The 18,187-nt window shown below is 47.3% G+C and overlaps 1 protein-coding gene across 1 annotated transcript; it reads left to right on the top strand.

Moving 5' to 3' along the window:
• The first annotated feature begins 2,783 nt into the window (after positions 1 to 2,783).
• LOC119111798 (protein KRI1 homolog) lies at positions 2,784 to 17,564 on the top strand. Its single transcript, XM_037235621.1, has 12 exons — positions 2,784 to 2,921; positions 3,944 to 4,032; positions 5,878 to 6,097; positions 6,481 to 6,644; positions 11,100 to 11,260; positions 11,488 to 11,644; positions 13,255 to 13,467; positions 14,285 to 14,408; positions 14,696 to 14,799; positions 15,214 to 15,465; positions 15,944 to 16,104; positions 16,501 to 17,564. The coding sequence occupies exons 1-12, from the start codon at positions 2,807 to 2,809 to the stop codon at positions 17,330 to 17,332; spliced, it is 2,592 nt and encodes an 863-aa protein (XP_037091516.1). The 5' UTR covers positions 2,784 to 2,806; the 3' UTR covers positions 17,333 to 17,564.
• Positions 17,565 to 18,187: the final 623 nt, after the last annotated feature.

The following is an 18,187-nucleotide window of genomic DNA, read 5'->3' as shown; positions in this document are numbered from 1 at the left end:
CCATATTCGATACTGTGGAAACTCTTCAGATTGGCATTTTATTTTGCGCACAGGTGCAGTTTAATCTTTGGGCATGAGCACAAAATCTGGGACCCGTACGCCCCATCACCGCATATATATATATATATATATATATATATATATATATATATATAAACATACATATATAGATGAAAGAACACAATACAAAGGTGGACTCCTTCAATTCTTTCGAAATTCCGCGTGCGGGTAGATATTGACTTTCTGATTATGTCCAGCACAATTTTGAATCGGCACGCTGTATCAGACACGTTATAGCTCTTTAAATGCAACGGTCGCTAAGGTAGAATGACGATCACATTTTCGCTATCCTTGGCCCAGGCTGATATTGGATATTCGTATTTCGCGGCTCAAGCAGCCCCGCGGGACAGCTTCTGTTGGGGGGTTAGCTTCGCAGCAGATTTTCTCCACCATTGGCGCTATTAGGCCTACCGGAATAAATACGCCTGCAATGCATCGGCTTTGCCCGGAGTCAGATTTTCACAGCCTTTGTACAGGTCAGTGATGTCACTGATGCCAAGACTTCGATACCGCGCGGTCGCTAGCCGTGGGGCGTACACTATGGGGCAGCCAGAACACCGGAAGTCTTCCAACAGATAATGAGCAAACTCTTAGTGGGAGATCCATGTAACCAGCGCAGCGGTTACGTAAAATTTAATGGCAAATATGTTGATGTGCTTTCCATGCCGGTGTCGCTAACTGTTGGGCATAATGCGAGGGCATGAGAAGTGTAAACGTATACATGCTAATTATTCGAGATAAAACGGTCGGACCATCAGGCTTCTTCATATCGATGATGAGCAAACTGTTTGTGGCAGGTGCATATGACCATCGTGCCAACTGGGTAGAATTAAGCGTCAAATACGATATGCTTTGGAAGCGTCGCGAGGGGCTAAACATCCCAATGACATCGGCGTAAAAATGGAAAACCATCTCGCGAGAACTGCTGCAGAGATGGGCGGCTAGTATATCGGACTGCGTTCGTAGCGATGGCAAACAGACTGTTGAACGTATGCGTTTCAACCAGCGGCCGAATGCGTAGAATGTAATGACGGGGGCGGGGGTATGGTGATGTGCTAATTACAAACGTATGTGCTTAGCGGTAAAGTGCAATCAGCGTAAAAGGCGACAAATTCCACGCGAGGACTGTTGGAGATGCGCAGATTAAATATCGGTTGGTCTTCTTACCAGTCATATGGAGATTTCTAAAGGCATGTGCGTATATCCGCGAACAAATCAGGCGGAATAAAATGGCAATGATGAGCATGTGCTTTGAGAAGTTATGTTCAGCGAAGTCGTTTGACTTCAATAGCCGTGGAAAGTGAATATGCCTACGCAGGAGCACGGCCACTGGGGAGGGGATAAGTCCCCAACTTTCTTGAAATGTAGTCTTCACATCATGAGGCTTGAATGGAAGTAAGTAACCAAAATGGCTATCGCCCCCCTCCCCCCCACTTAGGAGAACTTCTGTTGTCCCTGCGCCTATGCCGGAGCCGGCTAGCATACTACGATGAGCTTTGATCGTAAATTTGTTTTTCATGAGGCAAGTAGCACAGTGTTACGGGGAAATGTACTAGTCACGGGAAACTCTTTTTTGTCAGCCAGCCGTGGACCAGGTTCAAACGTACGTGCGTGTTCCCACTTGTTTCTTTGGATCCCTTTGTTGCCACTTGCCCCTTTGGCTGGGTGTGCCCGCTATTCTGGTGTTTCGACATGCTGCCAAAACAATGTTCAGGGTTGGAGTAAATATGATTATTGAAGCGCGTTGCCACACGCATGAAACTAAGAGATTCGTCAGTTGCATAGTTAACGTCGTTGTGGCTAAAAAGAAAGTTGCCACAGATACATATCGTGTTCTGCATCTCTGTTTGGCCATCCATGCTTCTATTTGCGTGCCACATTGACATCAAACAAAGCAACGCACATGAACGTTTCAGGAACGCGACATACGGGGCTCGACACTTACAGTGACTAAACAGACGGATATGGACTAAGCACTGTCGACCCTGCGCACAGGTATGAACCGAGCACGCCGGCCTCGCAGGTAGTAGACCGGGCCCGCCGGAACGAAGGCAAGTACGGACCGAGCACGGCCGGCCCCGTTGACAGGTACAGAATGAGCACGGGAAAATGTAGATAGGCACGGGCAGAGCATGCTCATCTGGCACATCTAACGCAAAAAGCAGCAAACAACAGATTGGCCACGCTCGCCACTCACTCGCACCGCCGGCGGCGGCGCGATCATGGTATGTGAGGCCGTGTAAGATCGATGTGCTTGTAGAGGCCGGCCACTAACAGTTGTCACGTGGATCATCATACTCGTCGTGAAATTTTACGCAATCGGCTCGTTGGTAATATACATCTGCCACAAACAGTTTGTTGATAATCGGTACGAAAACAGCCCTATGTTCCTACCGCCCTATGTCGAATAAGTCTCATGTGTATGTCTTTACTTTTCAGGCCATTGCGTGTTAATAGTCTGCAGCCTAGGCTTGCAAAGTGCAATATCATGGTCGTCATAAAATTTTGCTTCAGCAGCTCTCGCTAACGGATTGTCCATTACGTACGAATATTTTGATGGTTCAGTCCGCGATCAGTATTACATGCGGCACCCAGCGACACGCCGCGCATTGAAGTCTCAGCACCAGTGACGTCAGGCTCATGTTAAGCGAAGACGAAGCGAGGATCACCGGACGGTCTTACCTTCCTTACACGGCCTTGAGTGGTTTAATTGGCGTCGTGGTCTCAGCGCACGTGCTGGCTGGGGATGTCTCGGTTGTTATTTGATGGGGAGTCCTCCGACTCGGAAGTGGGCTTCGGACTAGGGAATGAGTACGCTAAAAAATATGATACATGGAGGGAAAAAGAAGAGTATCAAAAATGTGAGTAGTAGTGAGGACCCAAGAAAATGGTCTGCAACTTGGTGGAGTCAGCTGTGTGCTGCCGTTGCAATCCGTGCATTCCTACTTGAGGTAGATGTAGTTACGCATTCCTTATCCATGATTTCAGGTAGCCCCATGCAGTGGCAGTGGTTGGCTGTATTGTGGATGAGGTACTGTGTTGCAACCACATAGAGTCTGGGTTCATCCTGTATGCCAGCAACATCCTGTACTCAAATTTTGGCTGCTGTAGTTCAGAGCAGCCATGATACGCAGCAACATACCAATAACCATGGTGGTGATGCTGTCTGTTGCCTTTCATTTCTGATTCATGTGGTGTAACTGTGTGCTATGGTCATTATCCAGTAAAATGTTATTCATATGCATGTCCCACTGATAGTTGCAAGTTGTTGCTTCCAGAACATTACTCATACTGAAACAGACACTTCAGATGCTTTGATCTGATTGGAGGGTGACTTAGCAAAAATAAGCTGGCATGTAGACATTCAGTGATGTTTTACACCTCTTGCATGCCAGGTTGTATGCTGGAGTATGATGTGTATTACTACATTGCAATAGGTGATGGTTGACAAGGTCCTGTGCCTTGTTGCATGTCTTTAGTTCAAGCTGTCAGATGTGAAATAGTGTGCCCACTACCCAGTGTAGCTCTAAAAGCTAGTCAGGAATCAAGTCAGAGTGTGGCTAGTCAGGACAAAATGGTGTTCTGGAAGGCTTTGGGACTGGTTTTTAGGCTTGGTAGGGGATGGGAAGTCATGCGGGCCCAGGCTTCTTAAGAATATGAGTGGGGCCAGTCACAGCTGGTATTTCCATTTGTTAATTGTGTTTGTGTTATCTTGCTTGTATTACAATTTGTTGTATGTCATATATGATGCATTTGAAAGCCATTGCCACAGAGAATTATAATGGGAATGAGCTCATTTTAAAAGTATATGTGATCACCCAATATAAGCTGCTTGTTGTGACCAGAAGGCAGCACTGGCTTAATAATGCCTCTTGGTTTTCAGTACAAGCCAAATATGGCAAGGACATGGCCCTGGACAATGGCAAAGAAGGGAATGAATCTTCATCATCTTCTGAAGATGAAGATGCTGAGGTGAGCCTTGATGTTGACCTGTAATGCTATTTATGGAATGTTGCATAAAATGTGACCATGTACCAGACTCTGGGAGTGACTTGTTCAGCTAATTTTGTGGCTTACCCAGCTTGGGACATGCCAGATTGGTTGATTTACTATTGGAAAATGTGATGCTAGTACAGCTGATGTGGGGATCCAGAAAGATGTAGATGAGCAGCTTTTCAACCTGTCCATACAAAATAAGATTTGAATCTGCAGTTATTAATTAGAAGCTTCATATCATTTTGCCTTCTTCAAGTTGCTGCACCTCTGACGTAGGTATAATTGATGCTGGCCCTTTTGATGCCTCATTCCCCTTTTGAATAGCAAATTGCAAAGGTATGTAGCCTGGCATAAATATGTCCAGTTAGAGAAAATGTCAACAGCTAATCCCTCAGCTTAAAACACAGTTGTGAGATCCATTTTGATGTTTTCAGTGGAGGGCAGGGATATGCAAGTATTCTGTGTAGGTGGTGTCACTAGAGAGAGCAAACAAACTCACAAAGAGAAAGAAAGCTCACAAACAGAGAAACTGTTAGATTACTACCAAGTCTCTGGACACTTACCCCTTTTCCTTGTATTGCTCATCAGGGAGCCCATCAGTACATGCTCAAATCATTTACCACATTTTGTTTTGTAAACCCTGTGTGTATGAAATTTAAGTGCAATGGCAGGAAAATGTGTGTAATGATAATGCAATACTATGATAAAACAGAGCTTTGTTTGAATTTTGCAGCAAGCAAGCATCCTTGCCATCCTTCTTGAGAAAGTTAGTATCTGCTAGTCATTTTATTTTTTTTAGGCATTTTTGAGATAAGCAGTTATGAACATGCACATGAGTCCTGATGGATATCAACAATATTCACATGGAACATTGAGCATGTATTGAGCATGAACATGTATATATATAAACTAAGTGAGAACAAGGGATGGTGGCCAAAATTGCTGGTTATTTCCAAGACTGCAAGTCACCTTTTAAGCGAGAGTGATCCATGCAAAGCTGAGCATGTTACAATGTCACTTTTAGGACAGTTTCTGACCAGCTTGTTACAATCCCAGCCAGCTAAAGGCCACAGGCATTAGCTACTTTGAATAAAAGTAGTACATACAAAAAGTTTTTAGTCTTCAGTCCAGCAGAATGCAGATATATGCATTAGTTTGCAACAACTATTCCAAATTGTAGTGAGAAAAATTAGTTGTAGGTCAATTCATGCTGACCTTCAACTGCCAAACATGCAGCCTGCAATGAATTATATAATGACATGGCCTAATATATATGTTAGTGGAGGTCTACCACCCAAGTTTGAGTTGATTAAACTCAGATATGTACCAGCCATTATGGTATTACAAACACACATACATTCCCACCAGCTGATATATATATATATATATATATATATATATATATATAATGGTTATATATATATATATATATATATATATATATAATAGTATAATAGTATATAATAGTATATAATAGTATATATAATGGTATATATATATAATATATATATATATATATATATATATATATATATATATATATATATATTTATATATATATATATATATATATATATATATATAATGGTCCTATGGGGCCCATATGGGCCCCATAGGACCATTATAGCCAGCACAATCCAAAGCCCAAATCATCATCAGTCAAAGCCCATGGCCCACTAGCATTCTTGGATCTGCCATTGATCTACCATTAGGAACAGGTGAGTAGCATGCTAGTTGTACACAAAGATGTGCTCCTCAAATTATGCTCATTATCATGTGTGACATTGGTAAGCTTTACAGCTTGTGTCCTTTGTTTATCAGGAGATCACACCACAAGTGGAGAAGCAGTTCTTTGAAACACTTTCGAAGTTGAAAGGAAATGATCCTGATATTTATGACCCTGATAAGAGGTTCTTCAAGGAGAATAGTGAACAGGGACAAACTGCAAGCAGCAAAAAGAAGACAAAGCACAAACCCATGTTTTTGAGAGATTATGAGAGGGAAATGTTCCTGAAGACTGGAGGAGTGCAGCATGATCAAGGTAAACATGCCATAAGTTATGTGATGTCAGTTATGTTATATCATGTTATGATTCAGATGGAACAACACAGGGGTTAATGGTTTAATATCTACCCATTTCGAGTTCAATCTTGGTCTTTATTCATTTGTATCTCCTATGGCTGTGTCTAGCATTTTCGGATTGTTCTGTTTAACTTTTGAGGTTTTCCTTTACCTTAGCTGCATGATGAGAAAATGTCTCCAGATTTGTGTGTGAATTGTTGGAGGCACCAACCTCTTCCTACATCACCGGGATGTTTGCGATGTATTTGTAGCCGTGCTGGGTAGGGATGTTTCACTGCATTTGCAGTGCTGTTGCATTTTCTGCTAATCATTTATGGCGTGGTGTTGTTCCCCGTTCCACAGGTGAACCGCACTCGTCCGGCGTCTCGGCAGAAAAGTCGTACATAGAGGAGCAAGAGGACATCAAGGCTGGCTTTCGGTCGCTGCTTGAAGATTCGGACGATGAAAACGCGACTGGCTTTGCTGGAAGCCTTCTGCAGAAAAGGCAAAAACCTGCTGCCGAAAAGGTACGGCTAGCACCCCTTGTATTTGATTCTTTCGTATTTGGCTCGAACTTTCGGTTACGCCAATATCGAACTTTTGCGCACTTCATGAAATTAATAGAATAACACCTACAATTACCGGCAGCATTGCGACAATGCCCACATTCGTCGTCACGTTCGTAATCACGCAAGCAAAATGTGGGGCCCAAAAGGCGAAAGAAAGGAAGGAATGCTTAGCCTCTTGAACTTGAAGAACTTGCGGGACGCCAAACGTTGGACACACGTTCAGTTATTTGATTGCTTCTCTGAACGACTGAAAGACGAACCAAATGTTACAGCTGTGTATTTGATGAAGATGTATTGAAATGACGTCTGAGTTATTCAATACTGTTTCCAGTGTGTTTTCATTATAGTTTCATCGAGTTTGCTTAAGTCTAAATTTAGTTACATCTCGTTGCCGCGTTACGTTGACTTTTCAAAAAGTATTGGACGCCGCCGGCCCAGCAAAGTATCTCGCACAACGGGCATAGGCAGAGACAACTTGTCTGCCGGACAACTTGGGGCTGAGTGGTATGTTTAGAACGCCAGCAGCGTCCGCGAAAATGTTTGCGTTTTACGCCAAGGCACATCCGCCTGGTGAAAACGACTCGAAAACGAGTAGTGCAGGGCCGCCAGGCCGTCATGCAGTCGACGTCGACGCTGTGGCAGTGGTCGGACGAGCCAGCTGTGGTAGGCGGTGCAGCTTCGGCCTCCGCCCGCCGGGTTGGGGGTCGGTGGTGGCCGGAGAGCTGACCTGATCGGCTGACTCCGCCTGGGTCTGGTTGGTTCTGGTGGCTCGGGTGTTGATAACGCCCTTGTGCAGGACGCCGTTCATTATCATGGTGAGGCCGTGGCGGATGAACGGCAGACAGATGCGTTTGCACGCCCGCTTGAGGCAGCTTTCGGTCTATATCTTTTGTGGCAGCAAATTGTGTTTCTGATCAGGTGTTTGGGGTGTCAGTTGCTAATATAAAAAAATAGAAAACCTAGTCATATGAACCTACGGGCTGCGATAATTGCTTGTGGCTTGTGTGTGGATTCGTCGCGCAGTCGCTCGGACTTTGGTGTAACATCATGCAGATAGATACAGAATGCGTTATCGTTTGATTGCATCATGGAACGTTTTTATGACCGCCCACCCGTAGTCCTGCAACCCCACGCTTGTATGACAGCACCCGCTTGTAGTCTTCATCGCTCCAGAGGTGGCCCGCGGCGGTGCTTGATAGGTGCTGGACCAAGTATCGTTAGGTGCTGCCTGTCCGGATTAGCCTGATTTCCGTAATATGTTTTACCTAGCTTGCACAATGTTAGTTAAGAGTCAGTTGCCGATTGCTATATCTGGAAATCGTGCTCACGAACGCCAGATATATACGATCCTATAATTATATTGTTATCGACCATAAACGCCGCCTGGCCAGTGGAGGCACAGAATTTGAACAACGTTATTGTGGGGCCATGGATGTCTGGTTAGCCTTGAAATAGTCTTCGCATCTTCGCTGGTGTGTAGCTTAGAAACTACAGGGTTTTAGCGCTTAAGTAGTTTCCGTTCAAAAAGCGTTCAAACAAGGTCAAACTCCAGATTGGTGTCCAGAGTACCCCCAGACGTTTTCACGCAACCGCCGTCAACCCATGCATTGTTTTCCGTCTCTCAATCTCTATAGAGGTTCCACCCTTACTGGGCGTGGCATGGCAGCCAAAAGACAGAATGTGGAGGATAGGAAGAAACAGGACAGGACAAGACAGGTAGCACCCGCAGGCAGGGTGATAGATGACAAGGTAGACAAGGAAAGAGGGGAAGATGATGTCGCAGAGCAGGAGATGACTGCAGAACAGAACACATGGTGAATCAGGATAGGGTGGGAGATGACAGGACAGGACAAGACAGGACAGGACAGGACAGGACAGGACAGGACAGGACAGGACAGGACAGGACAGGACAGGACAGGACAGGACTGGATGGACAGGACAGGACAGGACAGGACAGGACAGGACAGGACAGGGCAGGACAGGACAGGACAGGACAGGACAGGACAGAAAAGAAGAGGAACATACAGCACAGCGCAGCCCGTAATGAGGATGGGCATAACAACATTCGCCAAAATAAACCGAAAAGAGCTGTTTCTTTCAGCCTTCGTCCAGTAACAGTATAAACCTCGGCTTTTGTACTCCCCCTCCCCCCCCCCCCCCCCCTGCTGCCTTTCTCTCCACCCAGGACTGGCTAGTGGCGTCGTCACTGCTCCACATATAACACTCGTGTTCACCTGACTGTGGAGCACTGCGCGGCGACCCACGGCCGGCGCGGGCGGCGGTCGACAACCGACGTTCCTGCGGGCCGCGCACGGCCGGCCGACACCGTTACAGGAACGGAGCCAGGCGTCATGAATAAAGGCTTAAAGCACGTAAAAGTACACACCATTGTACTAAGAAGGGAACAAGGAACGCGTCATTCTAGGTTTTGTATCATTACATGGCAGGTCTAGTACGTTGCGCATGTAAAGCAGAGAATTTTGGTTTTCAGGAAAATTTAACTTTTGACCTGGCATAATGGGCCAGTTATCGAACAGCAAAGACAAACTATCAATCGCGAGATATCGCTTAGAAAAACCCACTGTTGCTTTCCGTCTTGCTCTGTCTACCTTAGGTTGGAAAGTGCCTATAACCAGCCTTCATGCGTGTGTTTGTGAGCTGTGTGTATATGTGTGTTTTCACTTGGAACCAGTGACACTCCGTTTTAATGTAGTGCCGATGGACTTGAACAGCCACGAGTCCATCGTGAATAGTCCAAATACATATCTTTGTCTATGTGTGTGTACAGAGCTTACGCCAAAGACCATAATTAAGATATTTTGTAGTAACGACCTCGTTATTGTTTTTATATTTGTTCGTCGTGTGCCAATATTTGGAAGGGAAATGAAAAACCAATGAGATGCAAAAAGAGATACCGGCGGTCAAATTTATGTGGCATTACCGCACACAGGGAAGCTACTTTTGATGTGTTTAAGGTTGAGAGCACGCGCTGTGGCTGGGCGCGTAACGCTTATGGCTGCTGGCAAGATAACCGAGGGCAATCACATTTGCCGGACGCCTGATGCAGCCGATTGACACGACGCACGACTTAGGCCGCATCTCAGTATATAGCGGACCGACATGAATCAATCGCAGTGGGTGTCGAGTGACCGGGCTCACTGGACGGTCGCAACCGTCCACACATCCAGCCCCCAGCTGATTATAAACGAATATACCATTAACGCAATGGACGCAGCTATCGCTACGTTTGCAGGCTGCTGTCAGCGCTGACAAGCAACATGCTTGAAAGACCATTCGCTGGAGCGAACGATAAGCTCCAAACAGTATCGATATGTTTAGTAAGTGATGTATGTGTTGGAGTCACCCGATAAATCTGATCTTACAGCAAAAATTCGGGTCACTTGAAACATATCGGCAGTGGAGACGAATTTTTAGAAACCAATGATACCAATCGATATGAATCGAATTTCCCTTCAATCCTACGTACACAGTGGAAAGTCAATTCGGCTAGACATCCTCCTGTTAAGCTGGTACCTTGTACACACGGGATTACGATATCGGGTGCCATGCCGTAATCCGCAATCCCCCCGCATGGTTTTTTGCTGGCTGCTGCCAGCTGTTGCCACCAGCAATTTCTGCCGGACGGCTATAACCGGTAATGGCCGGCGGGGACAGGGTTTCAGCCTGCTGTCACCAGTCGTGGTGACACTGCCGTGGAGAGAAGTGGCTGAATGGTCCGGGTTCTTAACAATAACCATCCCGGCGCGCCAGGAACATAACCGTCTCGGCGCGCCTGGAACAGTTGAAACGAAACGTCATGGGGCGAGCACTTAGTCAACCGACGATTCAAGGCAGACGATCCTATGTCAATGGCGAGATCCTGTAGCCTCCCATCGACGTCAGAGAGGGAACAGATCCGGGTCCATTTTGCGTCGGGAAGATGCATCATGGCATATTGGAAGGTTGCTCTTGCCAGTCAAGGCACAAAGTCGAACCCGTATATTTACCTCAGAAGGGTGTACACTGCCCTTCGTGTAATGCATTAGTTCCCTTATATGCCGTGCACACATTTCAAAGTCAGACTTAAGTGTCAGGTGATATCAAAATGTGCTTAACATGATGTGGTCCCGGCCTGACTGAAGTGAGTTTAGATGTCGAAAATGGCTTATTTTGGCGGGTTCGTGTATCGTATAGTTCATAACCTTCATGCCACGATAATTCACATCATCCTACGTCATGCTATGACAATATTCATCAAAGTAACCCCACCTCCCTCTACAGCTTCACGGTGAAAAGACCAAGCGATTGCATTCCGAAAAAGCTCGAAACCCCAAGTGACGTCAATAAGCATCTTTACTTTTATCTTGTGGTAGTGCCTGATAACGCTCGTTCAACGTGTTCTCTTTCCGGCAGGAAGAAGACGATGAACAGTACAAAGTGTGGCTGAAAGGGCAGAAAGACTCGGTGAACGATAGAAATATTGAGCGTGGCCTCAAAGGTCTGAAAAAGGCGTGGTCAAATCCAAAGATTGACACGGATGAAGCGTTTCTTCGTGACTACATCCTCAGTAAGCGGTGAGTAATGTTCATGCCAGCGACCGTAGCTTTGTTCTTGTGTTCCGTGTGTTCCATGTGTTCCAAGTGCTTGAGTTCCATGTGTGGTGATCTGTTCATTTTTTTTCAGCAGATGATAGTGAGTGGCATATTGCATGGACAAAGGTGTAACCACCCCTGGCGCGATGCCGTAGTCGGTCCACCCAATTCCCAGCCAAGCAGTTCACCTAAAAATATGTTTCGGGTAGGTACCTGGAGGAGGGCGACGACTCGTATGTGCCCAGTTACGAGGAGGTGGTGCATGACTCGGATGGGGACCTTTCTGAAGACGAGCGCACCCTTGGACAGCAAGAGCAGTTCGAGCACAAGTTCAACTTCAGGTTTGAAGAGCCCGATCAGGAGTTTGTGAGTATGACTCCGTGCATCCGTAACAGGGAGTGTGAGTCTAGAACTCATCATATATGGCGTGTATTGCGAGTGGGCTGAGAAGACGTGCTACCTAATGTCCATAGCCTTGTCGATGTGGCATTGGAATAATATTTTCTAGCGTTTTTGACCGTTCTTTTGACCCGTTAAATTCGTTTCCCGAAATCCGGTCAACAGTTAAAGCAGGAGAACTCAAAATATCGTGCCTTAGTATCTTGCTAGTGGGGTTTTGGACTCAGTCAGCACGAAGCAATGACTCGGAGTTCTCTGGGTGCTGTCCAAAGTTATGTTTCGCCCGAGGAGTCGGCGAAGAGTGGGTCCTGGTATTTGCCATTGGTTGGTCTACCAGCCGCGTAACACCAGGCCATGACGTCATTGGTAGTATTCACCGACCGCGCTCACTGGCCGTGAGGCATGTCGACTTCGGCCATGAAGTGAGTGGTTGGTTGGTGTTGAGTGCGTCGGTCTTCGTGTAGTTCCTTTGAGTGTCAGTGAATGTGAGGGGGACCACAAAACTGCATTTACCACCTACGTTTTCGTGCTAGCCAGAAATATTGAGCATATATATATATATATATATATATATATATATATATATACACAAAAAGCCTTAAACGCCCATCGAGGTTGGCCTGCCCGAGGTTCCGCACCCATCCTTGGTAATAATCTTGCATCACCTGACCTGTCTGAGCTTAGCTGTAAATAAGATCCATAGACCAATAGAGCTTATCGAAACGATTTTTAAATGTTAGAGAGGGACTTCCTACAACGCCGTTTAGCAGTCCATTCCAATGAGCCAGCCAGCCTCATTTCTCGGAAAACAAGAGAATGGAGATATAGATGGGTTGATATTTTGGCAACATGCCTTTATGGAAACAATAGCAGAAGGATTCCAGTATGATCCAGGATTCGAAGTCGTCGCCTTCTGTTGACGCCATTGGTAACGATCTTCGGATCATATCGTCATGTCTGGTCTGGTTGGGATTGTTGGTGGGGCCACTCGGTGTACCTTAGCGGGCTGCCGTCGTTCTGGACACGTAGTATGTAAGGGTGATTTTCCTGGAGAAGAGCTTGTAGGTAGTTGCAGAAATATTCGTGAATGAGGCCGGAGAGTTGAAATTGGTGGTGCCAACCTGAAGACCTTACCAACGCAGTTGAACTGTGGCTCTCGATGAACAACATATCAAACAAATTTTCTCAAAATTGTGAATGCATAGGTATGGAATTGTTAAAAGAATGGTATTCCAGTCGGCGGAAATGAACGCTACGCTTAGGATATTTATTGTTGAATGATGTCGCCTTTTACATTGGATGCTTGGCTAATAAGCCCTATCGTCAGTATGTTACTTAGCCCTTGTTGTTGTTGAATTGTTGATTATTTAGCCCTTGATATCGTTTCAGCAGGTCTGTTTTCGATTATCGCTCCAATCGGCTGCACTTAAGTTTTCTTGAAATGTTTTTCATTCGGCACAGTTATTGTCAAATTTATTTCCGTTTCAATGTATTGTTAACCAATTTGTGTCAGTCTCGCTTGTGTATGCCACTTAGTCCGGAATGCGTTGCAGCTTCACGAAACCGTTCGTCTACAGGTCAAGCGATATCCTCGCACTATAAAAAACTCCCTGAGGAAGAAGGACGAGCGACGCAAACATGGCCGCGAAGAAAAGAAGCTGAAGAAAGAGGAAGACAAGAAGAGGAAAGAGGAAGAACTCAAGCGTTTAAAAACGCTGAAGAGGAAGGAAATTTTAGAAAAGCTGGAAACACTTAAAGAGGTTGTCGGGAATGCTGAGCTGCCTTTCGAGGTATGGACGCGCCATTACATCTTTTTAGTTTAAGAAAGAAGAGAAGCTAGTGCTTATCTGAGGCTTATCTTGTTAACATGAAACCTGTTAACGTAATATTCCGCATCTGAAGATCTTGAAGCAAGCATCAGAAATGATGACATAAGCTCATTTATAACTATTGTTGCACTTTTTAAGCGGAAAAGACTGCTATAGACGGTACATTTTCTTTGGTTAGTAAAGACGCCCCTCAATACGCCATTGCTTGATAACGTCATCGTACCTTGCACAACATTGACTTGGAACCAATTGACGACCGTTATATTTGGAAATCGTGCTCGCGGACGCCGGACATGAAGGACTCGATAATTATATTTTGCTCTGCCTCGATCGCCGCTTGGCTAATGGAGAAGCAGGATTTGAAGGACGTTGTCACAGGGTCAAAGATGCATGGATGACCTTGAAATAGGTTACCAGAAGTATTCTGCACATCTTTTCTGGTGTGTAATTCAGAAATTAGAGGGGTTTAGGTCTTACGTAAGGCAAGGCTGCGTTTTGCATTGAATGATCTTTAAGATGGCTATTTCTATCCAAAACCCCATACAAATAACGAAGTCTCTTTTTATTCGACGCTTGCTCCGTGTCGGCGTCAGTGTTGACGGGTCGATGCATGCGGTTATGAATGTCTGTATTGTCGGATGTGTGCCGTAATTGATACGCACAGGCGGATATTGTGAGTTATTGGGTGTTAAAGGCGCGTCGTCTGCGTTGGTTATTTGAACCTTGTTGTGACTTACGCGTCTTAATAAGTGAGCATAACACCGAGTTTCCACCACAGGCAAACGACCTGGATACCGACTTTGATCCTGATAGCCATGACAAAAAGATGCAAGCGATGTTTGGGGAGGATTACTACTACGGCGCAGAAAACGACGAGGAAAAGCCAGTCTTTGACGACGACGGTAACCGTACGATGGTTCCCGGTGCTCTCAAACATTAGCCGTCGCAGGCGAAATTGAAGTTGAAGCTTTACCAGGACGGCGTCTGTTCGCGACGGATGTGTTCTGCGTAGCCATTTGCATCTGCGTAGCCATTTGCACGAACCCTGCCTGCTTTGGTGTGATGCAACGGTGCCAGTCTTCGTGTCGCATTGAAATGTCGAGGCTGTTTATAAGCGTCAGATATCGAGCTGATGGCTAGAAGAGTGAGCTGCTCCTCTGCTCTGCTAACGGGCTGCCGTGTCCGTCAGAGGACTGGGACAACTGGGATCCGGCCACCGAGGACGCTGGAGAGCCGGCCGCTCCTACCCACCAAGATACAGCCGCGCCTGCCTGCGAGCAGCCCGGCTTTGTGGTGAGGCCCCGGCACCGCGCCTGGTCACTGGATGTTACACATGTGGTTGCTGCGTTGTGTTGCCTCTGGAGCTGTAGGATGCAGCCTCGTGGATATTGATGCATCTGTCGAGGTCTTATTTGGGGGGGGGGGGGGGGGGGGGGAGGGAGGCTGGACGGGTATCTGTGGAAGCCATGCTTTTAAAAAATTAAATTGCGTAGTGCATTGGATCATAAAGAAAAGTCAAAACTATGAGGCTGCTCGCTTTTTTACACATGCGACTAGTTGAGCCATGTATGCGGCTTTCGTTAAGAGACCAGTTCTGAGTTGATTGATCAGACTCCCCACATTCAAGTGGCTGTCGCTGACACGATGCGCTGCGGGTCGGCCGGACACCAGTGAACTCTCTTGACCGCGTGTCGCGGATGCCACCAGATGGACTGTGAGTACGACGGTCGGGCTGCCACGCAGCGCCAGCTGCTGGAGGCGACGGGACGCGGCCGGAAGAAGCGGCGCGGCAAGCTGGCTGAGATGCTGCGCCGCCCCAAGCCGCGCTTCCAACCGGGAGGCGACCAGGCGCTGGCCGAGTACATTGACCAGTACTACCGGCTGGATGAGGCGCTCAACCCGCATCCGTTCCAATACCGCCAGGTTACGGCCAATGACTTCGGCCTGGACGCCACTGAGGTCAGTGTCTGGGGTGGGGGGGGGGAGGGGGGGGGGCATGGAGGGGGGGGGGGGGGGGGGCGCTGCTCCTTATGGATTTGGGCCGCCGCCGAGTGGGTAAATACCACAATGACTTCGGCCTGGACGCCACTGAGGTCAGTGTCTGGGGTGGGGGGGAGGGGGGGGGGGGGCATGGAGGGGTGGGGCGCTACTCCTTATAGATTTGGGCCGCCGCCGAGTGGGTAAATACCAGGCGGCGAGTGCCATCGAGCCGAGAAGAGGGACATAATGGGTACTTGAATATTCCTTACACTTTGCTGTGGGAAGGGCAGTAAAGGCTTTTTGCCCGAGCATAGATAAATGTGACTTGAAAGAGCCAGTGGCGGGTAATGCTGGGCCTACATTTGGTGGAAATTGCTACGTCCTTTCCGTGGGACTTGGTGGTGCCCTTCACTGTATGCATGGAACGTGTAGACGAATGGTGCCTGTATCTGTCTAGATTCTGATGGCGGACGAGAAAGACCTGAACCGGTGGGTATCAGTGAAGAGGATGTCCCAGTACCGACGTGATGAGGAGGAACTGCTAGACGTCAAGAAGTACAAAGCGAAGGCCTCGAATCTCGCTTACAAGCAAAAGATACTGCAGAGTCTGTTCAGAAAGTAAGAGAAGTTTGTTCTGTGTGGTTATTGTTTATAGTACTTGACATTATCTCTCGTATTTTTGGGTGAAATGCGATTTGGCCTCTTCATAATCGGCCAACAATCGGTATCCATAATTGGCGTTCCCGAACGTGTTCGAAAGCTCTTCGTGCTCAGTGATTGGCTGCCACATTGAAGAAATTGCTGCTTGCATTGCTGCTGTTAAATGTAAGTTAGCCAATTATTTCTTGGATTTGCAGGTTTTTAGAGATGATCATTTTCACCAGCGTCCGCTGATTCTGTTATTGTTATCACTGATTCCTTCCAGCTTACCAGATGAGGGAATGGCAAACTGACGAACTTGGGCAACTTTGCGAATGGCTCGCGTTGCAGCTAACAGCTTTTGTGTTGTCTCAGGGATGGCGAACCTGAAGAAGACCCGGAAACATATGAGCCGCAAAAGAAAAAGAAGAAAAAGCGAAAGAAGAAGGAGAAGGAGATGGCAGATGAATCAAACCAACACGAGCGACTGGAGCTGCATAGAGTGGCTACGGCCGCCGACGGTTCCACTGCATCTGATGACAGATGTGCGGAAGATCCCGGTCAGCAACCGGATGCGCAGGAATCACGAAAGCGGAAAAAGAAGAGTAGAAAGAAGGAAAAGGATGAAGAAGCTGCCTCCCAGCAGGAAATATTGCCGGGCCTTTCAACAGGGAATGGAAACGACGTGGGAGAGAACACAGATGTTGCAAGGAAAAGGTCGAAGAAACGCGAAAGGAGATCTTCGGAGGCCTTAGTGTTAGCCGGTAGTACCGAGGAGCTCGACGAAGAGCAAGCGCCAAAGAAGAAAAAGAGATCGCATAAGCACGCGTGTGAGGATACACCTAGTCTCCCTGCGGCTGCCTCTGAGAATGGCTCACACGCAAGTCCGGCGCGTAAACGAAAACGTAAGAAAGGTGACGGTTGTGCTGGTGACGGAGTAGCACCAGAAGCCGTGTCTGATGAACCGGAACTCAGGCAACGTGGCGAGAAGCCCTTGAAAAAGAAGCATGGTGCTGTGGGGGCGCCCGCAGAAGGGGTCGACAGGACAAAGCACAAGCTGGGCGGACAGCGGAAATGGAAACAGCGACCGAAGGAGGGCACTCAGGCTGCCATGGTACTGTCGATGTCGGACGCCAGGCTCGAGGCGTTCGGCCTCAACCCCAAGAAGATCCGGGGCAAGGTGCTGTACGGCGCCAGCGCGTCGTAGCGCCGGTGATGCGTGCGTCGATGGCAGTGGTGGTCCCTGATTACGGTACGTGTTGTATCGTTATGCGACCGTTTTGTTTGCGACTGTGCGGATGGCATCGCGGCATTGGGGATATTTGATGACGATGATGATGATGGTCGATGTATTGATGGATGATGGTTGATGGTGCTACCGTGAGTGATGATGTATTGACTTGCGACCGGGGTAAATAAAGTGTTCCCATCATGATGGTACAAAATGATGGAATTTTATTTTACGGGCGCCTGTAGCACAGCATTGGACACCTTGAAGCAATAAGCACAAACGCGACGACACAGAAAGTGAATCTTTACGTGATGGCTTGTTTAGGGACGCGATTTTTTGTGGGCTTCTTCCATGCAACGCCACGGGATGCGCACTGAACTCCGTGCCGAAGATCGAATAGGAGAAAGAATACTGCCGCTGTAACCCCCTGCATCGTCCCTGACTGCTCTCGCCAACTCAAAGTTCTTCCCTCGTAAGTCAGTGGATCCCCAGAAAAATTGCACCAAATTCGCGCTTTATTCCGTTTCTTGCCAAGTCACGTCCGAATGCTATTTTTTAAGGGGTTTGGGTTGACTGCCTGCTCTACCCCCACCTTCGCCATGCGGCCACTTATCCAGTGCTTTACAGCACGAACATTACCATCCTGTTCCTCGGGAGCACCGTGCGGCGTGCGTGGTTTGTCACCTTGCGTTCGAAGGATTGCATTTTTAGGAGTTGCTAGCATGTGCACGTCCACTGACGTTAAGCCGCATGTTTAGCTTTGCGGCGACCTGATTGTCATGTCCCTCAATTGGGGTCCGCACCCGGCAGAGTGGTGGGTTTCTAACTCGA

Source organism: Pollicipes pollicipes, unplaced genomic scaffold, assembly GCF_011947565.3.
Source record: "Pollicipes pollicipes isolate AB1234 unplaced genomic scaffold, Ppol_2.1 Scaffold_7261;HRSCAF=8764_pilon_pilon_pilon, whole genome shotgun sequence".
NCBI lineage: Eukaryota > Metazoa > Arthropoda > Thecostraca > Pollicipedomorpha > Pollicipedidae > Pollicipes > Pollicipes pollicipes.
Note: the sequence above shows the minus strand (reverse complement) of the source record. Positions and strands in the feature narration are given on the sequence as shown.

What these genes read in the sequence shown, in the direction of transcription:
- LOC119111798 (XM_037235621.1), top strand. Translation starts at nt 2,807, where the DNA reads ATGTCTCGGTTGTTATTTGATGGGGAGTCCTCCGACTCGGAAGTGGGC. An exon ending in AAAAGAAGAGTATCAAAAAT is followed by an intron (nt 2,922 to 3,943) that starts GTGAGTAGTAGT and finishes CTTGGTTTTCAG; the next exon opens with TACAAGCCAAATATGGCAAG. An exon ending in CTGCAGAGTCTGTTCAGAAA is followed by an intron (nt 16,105 to 16,500) that starts GTAAGAGAAGTT and finishes GTGTTGTCTCAG; the next exon opens with GGATGGCGAACCTGAAGAAG.